Raw genomic sequence first — 17,795 nt, forward strand, 5'->3', positions numbered from 1 at the left:
ACTCTCTCCATTTCTAATCCTGACACATGCTCTACTACTCTCATAAAAACTCTTGACAGCTCTTAACAGCTTTCCTCCTATCCCATATATCTGCAATACCTCCCACAGTGCCTTCCTGTCTATCCTATCATAAGCCTTTTCCAAATCCATAAAAGTCCAAAAAACATCCTTATCTTTTCCTATAGCTTTCTCACATATCTGTCTTACCACAAAAATCTGATCTACACAACCTCTACCTGTCCTAAACCCACACTATTCCTCACCAATTACTCCCTCTGTTCCTCTCCTAATCCTCTCAATCAGCGCTGAATGGCCTACCGGCTCCGGCGCTTGGCCTTCAAGCTAAAAATTTTATAAATCAATCATAATCCTCTCAATCAAGACCCTCCCATAAGCCTTCCCAACTACACTTAACAACACTAAAAACCCACCATTGATTAGATTAAGAAAAGAAAGAAAATAAAAATTTTCGTGTATTTTGATCACTGGCTGTAATAGAAAGTCAAGAGAAAACACACATCTTGAATACAGAGGAGAGGAGTGGAGTGAGGGAACATGGACATGACACTTCAGGTAGTATCTATGATATTGCGCGGGCTTTGTGGCAAGTCATCCGCTCTTACAATGGAAGGAAGTAATTTATTAACTGCCAAGGTGGTTATGTAATCAGGTGACCATTGTCCACTTGATATATTAAAGTTAGGGAATTGTTTGGTCAGGGAAGATTCAATAATTTTCCTTTTAAAACTACAATTAGATTTGAATATGATTTTTGCCTCATTCCAATTTATCCGATGATTATTGTTGGCGACATGTTGGAATACCGCGGAGTTCTGTTGTGCGTATTTCTTAATACAATCAACAGTGGATTTTTAGCGTATTTACTAATGTGTTATGATATTACTTGGCAGTGAACTACACTTAACAAGCTAATCCCTCTGAAACTACTACACTCACACCTGTCCTCTTTTCCCTTGTAAAGTGGAACTATACAGACACTCCTCCAGTCCTCCAGCACTCTACCCTCTCTCCAACAAACATTAAAATAACCTCACCAGCCAGTCCACTATCATTGTACCTCCTTTTTTCAGACATTCTTCATGACATCCATCCAGACCAGGTGCCTTACCTGCTTTCATCATCTTAACAACTGCCTTCACTTCATCCTTCCTTATTTCTCCTCCATTTCCCTCACTCATCATGGTAATTTTCTCTGTACTTCCCAATGCAACTACCTTTCCCTTCCTATCCTCCTTCACATTCAAGAACTCCCTAAAATACTCTGCCCATCTTCCTCTTAATACCATCTCTTCCATTATCATCTCTCCATCTGCACCTTTTACCTTTTCTCCTCTACTTGATTTGCCTCCTCATCCTCTCTTAATTTCTTTCCAAAAGATCTTTTTATTACTTTCAAAATTTTCTGTCATACTCTTACCCCATTTCACTTCTGCCCCTCTCTTTGCCTCCTTTATCTTATGCTTTACTTTTCTTCTCTTTTCTTTGTACCTCTCATATGATTCCCTCATCCTATTTTGTAACCAATCTGTGAAAGCTCGCTTGTTCTCTTCTACAACTTTCTTTACTTCCTCATCCCACCACTCACTACCCTTCCTTCTATTTCCTCTCATCCCCCTTGTTCCACACTCCATCTTTGCACACATTGTGACCCCCTCCTTGAACCATCCCCATTCCTCCTCCACTCCTAGCTCTACTCTATCCTTCACTCTCTCCCACTCCTCTCTCAGCATCTTCATGTACTCCTCCTTTTCTTTCTCATTTAAGCAGTTCACTTGAAGCATCTCCCTACCTTTTGTCCTTTTCCTCTTTTTCCATCTATCCTCCACTCTCACCTTACATCCTTAACTCTTCCTATTATACTCCTATCTGCCACTACATAATCCATTAATGCTCTATCTACCACCCTTTCATCCACCACCCTCTCCCATGTTTACTTACGCTTGACTTTCTTCCTAAACACTGTATTTGCCATCATCAACTCTCTAGACATATCTCCACCATCAGTTCTCCACTATGATTCTTTCGTGGAACTCCACACTTCCCAGCCACTCTGTCTATTGGTTCATTTCCTACCCTCATTAAGGTCTCCCAATACTACTACATTGACATTTCTCCCTAATCCCTCTATGCACTTATTTAAATCTATCCAAAAAGCTTCCCTTTCTTCTACACTCTTCTCACTACCAGGCCCATATGCACTTACAAATACCCACACCTCCTTCCCCAGTTTCACCTTCATCCACATTAACCTTGAAGAAACCTCCTTCCACTCCACTACACATTTACCTATCTCTTCACTTACTAGTATAGCCACCCCTTCTCTCCCTCCTCTCCCTCCTCTCCTCACTCCAGAGAACCTCCCAACTACACTTCCAAACTCACACTCGCCCCTCCCTCTCAACTTCATTTTACTCAAAGCCAACGCATCCATCCTTCTCACAAACATACTGCCTATCTCTTCCCTTTTTGTCTCATCTGTACCACATCCACTCACATTAAAAGACCCAATCTTTAGGGTATTGGTTGGAAAACTCCTAGACCGTCAAATGCCTTTACTTTTTTTAGGAATGTCCCTGTGGAGTTACAGGGAGAAGGATGCCTAGTCCCAATCCCCGTCCCACTTTTCTCGCCTCTTACAATTCAAGTGGGAATACTTGGTGGCAGCATTCTGTCCCCCACCACAGGGTAGGCAAAAAAAGGAAATGAATATTCAGAGAAGGGGTACAGGACAGTAACAAGAGGTTGGGGACAGCATAACAGAGGGACAGTCGCAGTATAATAAAAGTGTCATCATTTCTCTGTGAACAGAGTCCTCCTCTATCACAGACAAAATGATGTGTGGCTCTGGTCTGTAGGGGCACCCCATATAGACCCTAAAGTATCAACTGCATGCTACTTTACCACAATAACATGCAGCCAATACCCCAGTCAGTGTGACTGATATATATATATATTTTTTTATCATTACTTCATTCAAATAATGAAAAGCCATCTTTATTGATCTTAGTAAATTGTAGGTTTCTCTGACAATTTTGTTTATATGCTTGTCAGAACCAGCTTTCTTTACTTTCTTTGCACCCCATACTATTCAACACATAATGGAAGACTGCATTATACACAACCATGCACGCAAACAACACAACACACACTCCATAAAGGATTTGAGGGAAAACCCTGTTTTGGCTGTGGTATTCCTTGGGGAGAGATGGGACTGCTAAGACAGACAGTCTAGAGAACAACAACTTCCTTTGCACCAATTTTATATTGTCCTGTACTACATTTCTTAATGTTAAAGTTCACTTCCCACTTTTCACTCCACTTCTAGACCTTGTCCAGGTCTCTCTGTAGAGATTCACAATCTTTTTCCTTACTTTTTTCAGTAGTTTTGCATCATCTGCAAAGAGGCTCATGTATGAAGGAGTGATTGTGCTCAGAAACTTGGAATTTAAAGGAGGCAGAAAGGAAGATGTGTATGAATGATATTTTGACATAGCCCAAAGGGATTTCTCCCTGTCTTTTCTTTTTTCTGCATGAGGGGATGGAAAGAGGGGTCACCAATTAAGTGAAGCACCCTTGCTGTGGATGTGTTCTGTCTTGTTGCATTGCATGTGACCTAGAGCAGTGGGCAAGATACAGGAATAACCCATCATCCATGAGGAGCTAATATGAGAGGGAGGAAAGGGTGGTAGATGGGAGTGGAATGGGTGGGAGTGAGTACTTGCCTTTGACTTGGCTACTTCTCTTGTAAGGGGAGCCCATGGTATATAGATAGATAGGAAAGAAGATTTTGAATATGTTTGAAATAAAGTATTTAAGGAGCATGGAAGGAGTTACAGGGATGAATAGTGAGAAATATAGAGGTGAGGCAGAGTAGGAGTTGAAAGAGAGCTGGCAGAGAGGGTTGATTTTCATTCGTTTACAAAAGTATCATCATTCCTCCATGAATAGATTTGTAACTTGAATATTGTGTAATGATGTGTGGCTCTGGTCTGTAGAGGCACTCCAGAACTCTCTAAAGCAGCTTTTCTCAACCTTTTACCTTTGTGTAACCTTTAAAATAAATTGCATGTGTCAAGAAACCCCTGTGCAAAAAAACAAAAACAAAAACATATCTTTCTCATTTTATTTTCATCGTAATAATAGGTTAGATAGGATGATGTCTATATTACATTATTACAATAACCTTTAGCTGAACCTAAGGGTTCCATGGAATCCTGGTTGAGAAACACTGCTCTAAAGTATTGGCCTTTCAGTCAGTACCCTGTATGGAATATTTATGACATAGAATTATATCATAAAACTTGTTTTGCAGGATGAAGGAAAGGAAGTTGTAGATAGTGCAGAAGAAGCCTCAAGTGTTTCGACCTTTGTCATCTGGCTGTCAGGACTTGGCCTTTTGACCTTTGCTCTATTTATGTCTGCAAGGATGGGACTGTACCAGGAAGTATTATATGAACAGCATGGCAAACATCCCAAAGAAGCACTCTACTACATTGTAAGACTTTTTGGAATATTAGTATTTTCCTTGTTTCAGTTTGCCCTTGTGTCATTATCATCATTCTTAGATAATTATTATCTAAAGTTGCTCCCCCCATTTTTGTATTAAAAACTTTGACATGGATAAAGCTAAGTTGATAGTCATAATCTTACATACATATACCAAAGGCTCTCTTCCCCCTTACACAGAAGGTTGCCAAAAAACAAAGGCATAGAAACCACTCCCACCCATTCCATCCCCTACATACTCCACTCCCCTCTACCCTCTTCCCTCCCTCTTATCTTGGATCTTGGCACCTCCTGGATGACAGGTCATCCCTGCATCTTGTTCACTGCCCTGGATCAGAAGCAGTGTTGCAAGACACGGCACATCCACAGCAAGGCCACTTCATTAATTTGGTGACCCCCCTCCCCCCCCCCTCACTCTCTCTCTCTCTCTCTCTCTCTCTCTCTCTCTCTCTCTCTCTCTCTCTCTCTCTCTCTCTCTCTCTCTCTCTCTCTCTCCCCCTCATGCAGAAAAGGAGAAGACTGGAAGAAATACCTTCGGGCTGCATCAAATTATTTCTCGTACATACTCCCTCACCCCCCATCCCCCACCCCACCCTCGTGCATCAAAGCATCATTCATACACAACCATTCTCCATTCACCCCTTTCTTCTGTCCTCTCCTGTCCTTCCTCAACAGACATTCTCCTCTTTCCCAATGCCCCTTTTACCCCATCCATCCATCTCCTCCTAGGTCGATCCCTCATCACTCATAAGAACATAAGAATGAAGGAGACTGCAAGAGACCATAAGGCCTACACTAGGCAGCTCCGTATCCATCACCACCTGTCACCCCCATCCATAAAGTTGTCTAATCCTTTCTTAACCCCTTCCATACGGTGCCGCACACGTAGGCGTCATGAGGAGCAAGTGGATTCGCGACGCTGCCATTTTGGTGTCTTGATTATATTTATTGTAGTTCCCCCCTGTGTCTTTACATTCTCTCTAATCTGCTCTTAATCCCATTCTCTGTGGTTTTCAAAATTCACGGGTGAAAGAGAGAATGATCGATATAAGCCGTGACTATATTTTATGATGCGAGTATTATTACGACACGTCGTACGGCTGGCATTGGCTGCTGCCCGCGAGATTTAAGTCCCGTAGTGAAGTGGTTAAAACATGTTGGATGGTATCTCAACATATGAGTTGTGGTAGTACGTGGTCGTAGTTGAGCGGTGTTCGGAGGCTTTGAAATAAAAGCAGCGGAGCACGTGTAGCTCTGTCTCTCTCTGTGGTCTTTCTCTCCTTTATTTGGTGACAGGAGGTGCTTATATACATGGCTCGTGGTTAGGTTGCCGACGAGATAATATTTATTTACAAGATGCAGTTTTAGCAAATATTAGAGATCAGGATAGGTTTTAACTACCTTATACATTGCATATACATATTTACAAATGACATACAGTTGTCCGAGGTTGGACAGGATAGACATATCCCGTAGGAAAGGGATTTAAATATAATGTGTATCAATGCTTGGCTTGGTGGCAATCCTTTAGGGTTGGTGAGCCGTCCAACTGCGCGTGAGGTGTCTGCCTGGACAATAGCGACCTGACCCGTAGTGACCAGGTGCGCGAAGATGTCAGGTCGAGTACCAGGCTACTCTGACTGCACCGAAATGCATCGGTGTCGTGCCGATAGTATAAGCAGAGGTGGTAGATGAATGTCTAGGAGATTTTGGTGGTAGATTACGTCTTCTAGGAGGTCTAGATGCTACAGTTGCTCGGCATACGCTACCAGTGTCCGTCCTCGCGACACCATGAGCTTGAGATCCACATAGGCTTGGTGCACGAACTGTTAAGGAGATAGAAGAAGGAGGGGTGTGCCTAGGTGAAGGGGTTGACCTTCCCTGAGTGGCAAAGGTGATCTGCACAGCTAGAAGGGAGATACTTGGTTATGGCATGATAAGATGAACATGAATGATAAATATTGGTTTTGGAAATAGATGCTTGGATTTGTTGGGGCTAAAGAAACTTATACAATTCTATTTCTGAGGCTATAGCGTGGTGTCGGGATCGGTGGAGTGGTAAAGGTGTTTGTGTCTAGAGTCACGGTCGTGTGTGTTGGTTGTAGTATGGGCGGGGATGGAATGTCATCCATGTCGAGACCTCTAGGAACTAGTTTGATATGATCTAAATGTAGGATAGCCTCTGTGAGTTCGCGTAAGTGGAGAGCTTTGATATTATTGTGCGGAAGTATGTCGGTGACCCGAAATGGACCATGGAATTTGGGTGCAAGTTTTGATGTGGGTTGGTGGTTGGTGTGGTATATTATGTCACCTACAGAAACATTGCAATCTCTGGAGTGAGCGTTCTTCAACCTAAGCATATCTGCTTTTGAGAGAGTCAGTGACTCATGTATTCTCTTGAAAAGAGTGTTGAAATTATTGAGAGTTACCTTGACAAAATCATTGAAATCATACACAGGGGGGGTTTCTGAAGTGAGTAGGTCGTATGGCATTTTCTTATCAGATCCAAACAAAACAAAATGGGGTGATTCTGAGATTGATCTATTGATTGCGCTGTTGATGCAGGCTTGTATCATGGGTATGTGTTCGTCCCAAGATGCGTGTATGTCTGTGGCAAGGTGTCTGAGAATATTGAGTATCTTCCGATTTTGACGTTCAACGAGTCCATTTGAGCTGGGGTGGTATGGTGTGGTGTTACACTTTGTAATGTTGAACTGTTGGCAGATATTTGTGAGGATGTCGTTATTAAATTCCGTGCCGTTGTCTGAGATTAGTGTTTTCGGTGTGGTGTATGGGCAGATGACGTTATTGATTATTGTCTGAGCTACACTTTTTGCTGTCTTGTCCGCTAAAGGAGAGAGGATGCAGAACCGAGAGAAATGATCGATGCATACGAAAAGGTACTGGTTTCCATTGAGAGTGATTGGAAGTTTGAGTAAGTCAATGGCAATGGTTTCAAAGGGTTTGGAAGGTGTTGGGTAATTGTGTATTGGTACTTGACCGCTAATGTGACCTTTATGAGTTATGCATGAGTGGCATGCGTCTATGTATGTGTGTATGTCTTTACGCATGGTGGACCAAAAGTACTTTAACCTAGCTTGCGAGAGGCACTTGTCCTTTCCGCAATGTCCTGCTAATGGAGAATCATGTAGTATTTTGAGAACTTCTGGAACAAGACTTGTGGGAACTACTAATTGTGTAACCATGCGGTTTGGTTCGCATTTGTTTTTGAGCAGTGTTGTGTGGTAGAGAACCTGATCTATGAGAGAGTAGTTGTCTATGTTGGGAGGAAAATCGTCTGTGTTTGTAGTGTCACCTGAATTTAGATAGTGTATGATTCTTTTCCATAGGGGGTCTGTCGCTTGAGCGGCAATGATGCGGTCTCGCGTAATGTCAAGTGGCTCAGATGCTTGACGTATTGTTGCTACGTTTCTACTAAGGGCGTCGGCGACATAGTTTGCATGGCCCTGGACGTAGTGGAAGGTAGGCATGAAGTCCTGGATAGTAAGGAACCATCTGGCTAGTTTCCCAGTTAGGTTCTTGCCTTTGAAGAGGTTTAAAACGGGTTGATGATCTGTGTGTACATGTATTTCGTATCCTAGAATGATGTCTTTAAAATGTTTGAGGGCATATATGATTGCGAGCGCTTCAATTTCAGTGACAGAGTAGTTTTGTTCGTGCTTGTTTAATGCGCGACTGGCGTAAGCTATAGGTCTAAGTTTTGAGTCGTGTTGTTGCATTAGTACTGCGCCAAGGCCTTTGTATGAAGCATCTGTGCATAGTGTGAAAGGTTTAGAGAAGTTTGGGAATGCCAGAACCGGGGCTGTTGTGAGTGCTTGTTTGAGCTTGTGGAAAGCGGTGTTGTGTTCAGACGTCCAGTTAAAAGGAGTATCTTTCTTGAGAAGGGCTGTTAAAGGAGCTGCCATGTGAGCATAGCCTTCGATAAAACGTCTGTAAAAACCTGAAAGTCCTAGAAATGATTTCACGTGTTCTGTAGAGTTAGGGGTTGGAAAATCTAGAACAGCCTTAACCTTGTCTTGAGAAGTAATGACACCGTGTGAGTTTATGACGTGTCCTAGGAACCTTATTTCCTTTTTGAGGAAGGAGCACTTTTTGAGTTTAAGTTTTAGGCCTGCCGCGGCTAATCTTGAGAAGACAGTTTGAAGTGTGTTAAGGTGTTCCGTGAGTGACCGTGAGGCAATGATAATGTCGTCAAGGTATATGAAGACAGTCTTTCCAATCAAACCTTCTAAGACTTTGAACATAAGTCTTGTGAAAACAGAGGGAGCAGAGACGAGTCCCATGGCCAACCTTTTGAAGTGGTAATGGCCCGTATTGGTACTGAAGGCTGTTAGAGGTTTTGATTCGTCATCTAGAGGTATTTGGAAATACCCTGACATAAGGTCGAGAGTAGAGAAGACCGTGTTGTGTTCGCCTATGGAGTAGATTGTGTCTTGGAGATGAGGAATAGGATGTCTTTCGGGAATGATGAGTTTATTTAGCTCACGGAAATCAACAACAGGGCGAAAGGAGCCGTCGTGTTTTGGAACGACAAAGAGAGGAAAATTCCAGGGAGATAGGCTGTGTTCAATGATGCCTTGGTCGAGCATATCTGCAATTATGCTGTCGACAATGTTTCTTTTACTGTGAGGAAGACGGTAAGCGGGTATGTACCGTGGTTTTGCATTTTGTTGAAGTGGTATATGATGTTGTATGATGTCTGTGAGACCTAATGGTTCACCTGGGAGTGCAATTGCGTGTCTGTACGTGTTCAAGAGTGTCAGGAGATCTTCTCGTGCTTCAGGGAAATCTACATCGTTAATGTGTGGTGCTTTGATGGTTTCCTGTGTGTTCTGTTCTCCGTTGGTGATGGCGCATACGTGTTGTGAGTTGTCATGGTCGATTACGTGTACTGGGGAGGGATACACTGTAAAATCACAAACGTTCGTTCCTTTGTTCATCTGAAGAGGGGCATTGGTATTATTTGCAACTATGATTGTTGTGTGTCCTTTGCTCGATGTGTGAGATAGGGCGGATAAGAGAGATACACCAGATACACGGCAAGTGTCTGTGATGCAAAGAACATCTGAGTCGGGAGCTTTGAAGATACGCACTTTGAGTTTTGTGTACTCGCGTGGATAGAGTGTTTTGTCAGTTATTACAACCGCGTGAGAATTCGTGAGAGAGATCTGTGAGACGGTAGTGTATTGTGGTGATATATCCTGTATGTTAGTGAAGACATCGTGTTTCTTGTGGTCGCGAGTTGACTTTGACATGCGCGCTGACAGTGTACGTCTATTACGTCTGTGGTGTGAGCTACGGGGGTGAGCGGATGGGGTGGGCGTGTCCGTTACACCAGTGTGCGTGTCTGTTACAAGTGTCACCGTTTCTGTTTCGTCACTGTTTTGTTCAGTTGTTGTTGTTGTTGATGTTGCATGCTGTTGCTCGATCATATGCAAGTGTTTGACGCGCGTGTTTTCTGGGTGTGCATGCGTGTTAGCTGTCTTTAAAGCCGTTATGAAGTGATTATTGAAACCAATGCCGTTTTGAGCAGGATAGATGATGATGCGATTTCTTTGCATCCATGTCAAACCTATAAGAATATCTGCGGGAAACACTACGTCCGCTATGTATACTGTCGTTGTAATGGGAGGACAGTTGGCATGCAGGGAGATGTCTAGTTCGGTTTTTCCTATGATGGGAAAGGGAACTCCGTCTACATTTTGTAATGTGATATCCGTTGGTTCTATAACTGTTACTCTACGGTGTCGGAATCGGAATTGGTCGAAAGAAACCTTTGACATTAGATTAACTGGGGATCCTGTGTCCAGAAAGAGTAGTTGTGGAAGGTTGTTGACCGTGGCGTGAAATGTCATAGCAGACGGGGATGATCGAGAGTCAGCCATCGTGAGAATCGGTAGTGGGGGGTTTGATTCTGTCTCGTGAGGTCGTGTGTTTTGTTCACCGTGAGACGATAGTCATACCGTGTTGTGTTTGTTTGTGTTGTCGCTAGTCGGGTGTTGGGGAGACGCGTATGACGTGTAGGTTTGTGATTTCAAGACGCGACATTGTGTTGTGTCGTGAAAAGCTGGTCCGTGATATGAGCAGTAGCTAGTTGGTTGTCTGTAATAACACCTGTTTGTGCTATGTCCTACTATGTTGCAGATTTTGCAAAAGAATGGTCTCCTAGATTGTGAACGCTGTCGTGATCTTGTGCGTGATATTTGTCTACCTCTAGTGTGATGGTCGTGTGACATGGGTTTATCTCTAGTGTAATGTTCTTGTGAGATTTTTGCTACTGTGGGAGTGGGTGGGTGTGTGAGTGTGTGTATAAGGGGGATTTGTTGTTGTTGAATTTGTGATTTTGTCGCTGATGTGTCCGAAAATTTTCTAGAGAAGTCAACGAGTGTTGTGTCTGGATCAAAAGGAATGTTCTCTATTTTCTTTAGTGTTTCTGGGTGAAGTCGCGAGATCAGTTTTATGTAGCCAAATAATGAGAGTACGTGATCTAGGCTGATTGTGTTATTTTTAACCCAAGGTGAAGAAGTGAATGCGTCTTTTAGTTCTTCCTTGAACTGACTCGCCTCCCTGACTGCTCTTTCTTTGGTGAGATAAGGGGGGTTGTTAAAGTTTGTTCCTAGTGTGTAGAAGGGAGAAAGGGAGCCTAACTGTTCATATGGGGCGAAGGATTTTTTGAACTCGTCAATGAAATTTTGGAAAGTCTGTGGTTGTTGGAACGCGTCGGATTGTATAATGTCGCTTGCAAGGGTATCGTTGAAATCGATGCGACTTTTAAGGACAGCGATTTTAGTCATTTCATCGTGCACCTGTGTGCGCTGTATTTCCGAACGGACGTCATCTAAGAGAGTGTGGATGGCGATGTTTGTCCCGTTGAACTTAGGAAGAGTGTTGTCATGCTGCAGGAGTGTTAGTAGGTTTGTTGCAGAACGTTGCATGTGTGGTTGAGCGACGGTTGTGTCTGTGTTTTGATTCGGCGAGGACTGTGTGTTATTTTCGTTTTGTGCTGCCATTTTGGAACGAGTGTTGTAATGGTGTGAAACGTTGGACTGTGAATGGGTCATGCACACTTTCGTACAAAAGGAAAAAAAAAAAATCACTGAAAAAAATTTAAGGCTTTGCAAAAAATATAAAAAAAAATCACTGGATAGCCTTCACTTAACCTCACTCACACAACAATTTAGAGCTACCTAGCCCCAATAAATACAGGCATCTACTTACAGTTCTGACGAGGTGAAGCGATGGTGAAGGGTTCACTAGAGGTGGAAGTTGAATAATTCGATGGAGTGTGGTGCGATGATGCAGATCTGGAAATATTGAAAGAATGAGAAGGGTGGCAAATGGGTTAGTTCGTGTGTGGAATTCTTCAGTTTTTGAAAGGTGTCGGTTCGACTTCCGGACGTAAGAGCGATACTTCCTTTGAAGGATGTTGTTGAGCTGGGTCACGGCGAGGGAGATGGGCTTTTGTCTCGTTGCCGGTTGCTGGGGTGGGTCGCTGGGATGACTTGCCCTGTGCGTTGGGCTGGCTCACACAGCGAGAGAGATGGCTTGAGCTGTTGTCCGCTTCGCTGGATAGGTGGGTCGCTGGGATAACTTGTCCTGTGCGTTGGCTAGCTCGTTCGCTTCGCTGGGTAGGACTCACAGCGAAGGTTCGAGTTGATGGGCTTGCTGGCGTTGGGTAGGTTGCACAACGTTCCTGCACCGGGATCTTGTGCTTGCTGATTTCAGATATGTTGAATCCCGCGCAGTTTACCAGATATTTTGAGTCCCGCGCTGTTTCCAGATAAGTTCATATCCCACCGCTGCTGCCAGATATGTTGGATGGTATCGCAACATATGAGTTGTGGTAGTACATGGTCGTAGTTGAGCGGTGTTCGGAGGCTTTGAAATAAAAGCAGCGGAGCACGTGTAGCTCTGTCTCTCTCTGTGGTCTTTCTCTCCTTTATTTGGTGACAGGAGGTGCTTATATACATGGCTCGTGGTTAGGTTGCCGACGAGATAATATTTATTTACAAGATGCAGTTTTAGCAAATATTAGAGATCAGGATAGGTTTTAACTACCTTATACATTGCATATACATATTTACAAATGACATACAGTTGTCCGAGGTTGGACAGGATAGACATATCCCGTAGGAAAGGGATTTAAATATAATGTGTATCAATGCTTGGCTTGGTGGCAATCCTTTAGGGTTGGTGAGCCGTCCAACTGCGCGTGAGGTGTCTGCCTGGACAATAGCGACCTGACCCGTAGTGACCAGGTGCGCGAAGATGTCAGGTCGAGTACCAGGCTACTCTGACTGCACCGAAATGCATCGGTGTCGTGCCGATAGTATAAGCAGAGGTGGTAGATGAATGTCTAGGAGATTTTGGTGGTAGATTACGTCTTCTAGGAGGTCTAGATGCTACAAACAGCTGATAATTTCAATGCTTACTGCATGGTTACTAAGTTTATTCAATCTGTCGACCACCCTAATGGTAAACCAATTCTTGCCTATTTCCTTTTTAAATCTAAATTTGTCCAGTTTATAACCATTACTGCGAGTCCTGCCCTGTTGTTTTAATATGATGACCTTGTTTGCATCACCCTTGTTTAAAACTTTGATCACTTGAACACCTCTATTAGATCACCCCGCACTCTGCATCTTTCCAGAGAGAGTAAGTTAAGGTGCCTAAGCCTCTCTTCGTAAGGTAAATTTCTGAGGCCATGTATCATTTTGGTCATTCTTTTCTGTACTGATTCTAGTGAATTGATGTCCATTCTGTAGGACGGAGATCAAAACTGTACCGCATAGTCAAGGATGGGTCTAACTATCGCTAGATAGAGTTTAATAATTACCTCTGCACTTCTATTCATTACCATCCTAGCAATGAAACCTAATGCTCTGTTAGCTTTATTCCTGGCACTAATGCACTGTTTCCTGGTTTTAAGATCTGGACTCACTAGAACTCCCAAGTCTCTCTTGCACTCAGTTTTCTCTTAACCATTTCACTCCGGGACTTAAATCTCGCAGGCAGCAGCCAATGCCAGCTGTACGACGTGTCGTAATAATACTCGCATCATAAAATATAGTCACCACTTATATCGATCGTTCTCTCTTTCATCCGTGAATTTTGAAAACCACAGAGAATGGGATTAAGGGCATATTAGGGAGAATGTAAAAATGCAGGGGTGACTACAATAAATATAATCAAGACGCCGATATGGCAGCGTCGCGAATCCACCTGCTCATGACGCCTACGTGTGCGGCACCGTATGGTAGGGGTTAAAGCATGTTATCTAAGTTGTATCTATTTTCGGGGTTGTGCCCTACGTTTAACATGCTGCACTTGGAGATATTAAAGTTCATTTGCCATTTCACCGACTATGTGAACAATTTGTTAAGATCATCCTGCAGAATCTCTGTGTCGTCTCCTGACCTAATTAGATGTCCTATTTTAGTGTCGTCCGCAAACTTACTAACATCACTATTTATCCCGTTGCCTATACTCTTTCATCAACCCTATCTCCCAACTCCCCTTCCACCCCTGTTCTCCTCCTCACCTCCTCATTTCTCACTCTATCTAGCCTAGTAACTCCTATCATACTTCTCAGGCATTTCATCTCAAACACATTCAAACTCCTCCTCTCTTCCTCTCTTATGTTCCATGTTTCTACCCTGTACAGTGCTGTTGGCACAATCACTCCTTCACGCCAACAGTGGTTGAAGTAGGACATATGAAAAGAAGCTCAGAAGTGCTAAGCAGTACTTTGTTGACAGACAAATTTGAAATCAGCACTAGTTGTGTTTACTAAAAGCGGGAATGGAGAAGTGTACTATGAGTGACCAAAAAATGTAACTGTCTTTGTGTCTTTATTTATTTATTTTTTTTTTTTTTCTTGGTATCAGTTAATTAAAAAATGGAAGAAAATAATGGCGATTTAAGGAATAAAGAACCAACGAAGAGATGCCTGCACGTAAGTAGGGTGGAATCACCACTGGGGGTGATCCTCAAAAGGACATGCCTGAATGAAACCCTGAAGACATACCAAAGGTTTTAGAAAAAAAAATATTTTCCGGTTTTGACAGAGAGGGTGGAATTATGTATAGAGGGATAGAAATAGAGAACCCAGGTTTAAAGATATAATGAGAAATATAAAGATCAGTGACTTGTTAGATGAAATAATCAAACTCAAAAGTGAGTGTAAGGCGATGTATAAAGAGTTAGCCTTACTAAGGAGGGCAAATGAAGAGACTAACAGGGAAATAGATGACATGAAAAAGGAACTAAATAGGATCAAGGGAGAAAATGAAAGATTGAAAAATGAAGATATAAATAAAAAGAAGGCATTAGAAAAACAAATGAAGGGTCAGATGCAGGCAGTGACCAAGAAAGTGGAAGAGAAGATCAAAGAAAATTATTTCTAAGAAATGAAGAAACAGAAAGTAGAACAGGAAAATAAAAAATAATCTTTTAAAGAAATAGTGGAGCAACAAGTCAAGGAAAATGCTAAGGAAATGGTAATTAAAGTAATTAAGGAGAAAGGAAATTTGGTCAGGGACACGGTGGATAAAAAAAGATGCATTGTAATCTATGGTATTAAAGAGAAACATGATGTTCCTACATATCAGAGAGAAAAAAAGAGAAAGAGATCACTAAAGAAATTCTGAAAGAGATTCAAGAGTAAGGACAAGATATAAAGAAATTGAGGAAACATACATATATATACATACATACATATACCAAGGCTTTATCCCCCCTTACAAGGTAGGTAACCAAAAAGAAAAAGGCATAAAATCATTCCCACCCATTTCATCCCTAAATACACTCCACTCCCCTCCACCCTCCCACCTTATCTTAGCACCTCCTGGATGACAGGTCATCCCTTAACCTTGTCCATTGCCCTGGGTCAGAGGCAGTGTCACAAGGCACAGCACATCCACGGCAAGGCCACTTCATTAAATTGTTGACCCCCCCTCTCCGTCCCCCCCTGCATAAAAGGAGATGGGGAGAAATCCCTTCAGGCTGTGTCAAATTTTGCTCACACATACTACCTCACCCCCCATCCCCCCACCCATTCCACCTCTTGCATCACCTCATCATCCATATACAACCATTCTCCATTCACCCCTGTTTTCTGTCCTCTTCCTTCCTTCCTCAGCAGACATTCCCCTCTTCCCCAAAGCCCCCTTCACCCCATCTATCCATCTCATCCTAGGACGTCCCCTCATGTTCACTCCCTCCACATCTGCCTTCCATACCTCTTTTACTAGTCTTTCTTCACTCATTCTTTCCATGTGTCCAAACCATCCCAATACTCTTTCATCAAACCTCTCTCCCAACTCCCTTTCCACCCATGTTCTCCTCCTCACCTCCTCATTTCTCACTCTATCCTAGTAACCCCCATCATACTCCTTAGACACCTCATCTCAAACTTATTCCAACTCCTTCTTTCTTCCTCTCTTATGTTCCATGTTTCTGCCCCATACAGTGCTGTTGGCACAAATCTCTCCTTCACATACAGTCTTCTCTTAGCATCCATTCCCAAATGTCTATTCCTCATTACACTTTTTATTCCACCAAGGCATTTACTCACTTCTCTCAATCTACATTCTACCTCCACCTTCACTCCACCTTTTACTGCCACATGTGCACCCAAGTATCTAAAACTATCCATTTCCAGTCGCTCTCCCTTAATGCTCACTTCCAGTCTGCTGCCACTTTCACCCCTTGTACATCTCATCACCTTACTTTTACCCACATTTATCTTCAGGTTTTTTCTTTCACACACTCTCCCAAACTCTTTCACCAACTTCCTCAATCCCTCCTCCAATCCTGCCATAAGCGCAATGTCGTCCGCAAACAACATGTGGCTCACCTCCCACTTTTCTCCATTTTCTTTAACCATCTCCAACCCCTGACCCACCACCCTTGCATTTACCTCTTGCACCACCCCATCCATGTACAAGTTGAACAGCCAGGGCGACATAACACATCCCTAACAAAGAGTCCCACCTTTACCTCGAACCACTCACTCTCTCCTTTCTAATCCTGACACATGCTCTACTACTCTCATAAAAACTCTTGACAGCTCCGAGAAACTTTCCTCCTATCCTGTATATCCGCAAAACCTCCCACAGTGCCTTCCTGTCTACCCTGTTATGAGCCTTTTCCAGATCCATAAAAGCCAAAAAACATCCTTCCCCTTCCCTATAGCTTTCTCTCATATCTGTCTTACCAAAAAATCTGATCTACACAACCTCTACCCATCCTAAATCTACACTGTTCCTCATCAATTACTCCCTCTGCTCCTCTCCTAATCCTCTCAATCAAGACCCTCCCATAAGCCTTCCCAACTACACATAACAAGCTGATCCCTTTGAAACTACTACACTCACACTTGTCCCCTTTTCCCTTGTAAAATGGAACTATACAGGCACTCCTCCAGTCCTCCAGCACTCTACCCTCTCTCCAACAAACATTAAATAACCTCACCAGCCAATCCACCATCACTGTACCTCCTTTTTTTAGACATTCTGCATGGCATCCATCCAGACCAGGTGCCTTACCTGCTTTCATCATCTTAACAACTGCATTCACTTCATCCTTCCTTATTTCTCTTCCATTTTCCTCACTCATCACGGTCATTTTCTTAGCATTTCCCACTGCAACCATCTTTCCCTCCCTATCCTCCTTCACATTTAGCAACTCCCTTAAATATTCTGCCCATCTTCCCCTTACTGCCTTCTCTTCAATTATCAACTTTCCATCTGCACCTTTTACCTTTTCTTCTCTACTTTAATCGCCTCCTCTTCCTCTCTTAATTTCTTTCTAAAACATCTTTTTTATCATTTTCAAAATTTTCTGTCATACTCTTACCCCATTTCACATCTCTCCTCTTTGCCTCCTTTACCTTGTGCTTTACTTCTCTTTTCTTTTCTTTGTACCTCTCATATGACTCCCTCATCCTATTTTGTAACCAATCTGTGAAAGCTTGCTTCTTCTCTTCTACAACCTTCTTTGTTTCCTCATCCCACCATTCACTACCCTTCCTCCTATTTCCTCTTGTCCTTCTTGTTCCACACACCATCTTTGCACACTTTGTGACTCCCTCCTTGAACCATCCCCATTCCTCCTCCACTCCTAGCTCTACTATATCCTTCACTCCCTCACACTCCTCTCTCAGCTTCTTCTTGTACTCCTTCTCCTTTTCCTTTCCATTTAAAGAGTTCACTCAAAGCACCTCCCTACCTTCTGCCCTTTTCCTC

At 42.9% G+C, this 17,795-nt stretch overlaps 1 protein-coding gene across 2 annotated transcripts in view; it reads left to right on the forward strand.

Annotated features, from left to right (window-relative positions):
* Positions 1-17,795, forward strand: part of LOC143034658 (UDP-xylose and UDP-N-acetylglucosamine transporter-like) — a 251,693-nt gene that overhangs the window by 221,218 nt on the left and 12,680 nt on the right. For both annotated transcript variants that reach the window (XM_076201016.1, XM_076201015.1), the window contains exon 5: positions 4,334-4,516. In XM_076201016.1, coding sequence (XP_076057131.1) covers positions 4,334-4,516 — 183 coding nt within the window. The remainder of the gene's footprint in view (positions 1-4,333; positions 4,517-17,795) is intronic.

Source organism: Oratosquilla oratoria, chromosome 17 (genome assembly GCF_046742065.1).
Source record: "Oratosquilla oratoria isolate Oo_2021 chromosome 17, ASM4674206v1, whole genome shotgun sequence".
Classification (NCBI taxonomy): Eukaryota; Metazoa; Arthropoda; class Malacostraca; order Stomatopoda; family Squillidae; genus Oratosquilla; species Oratosquilla oratoria.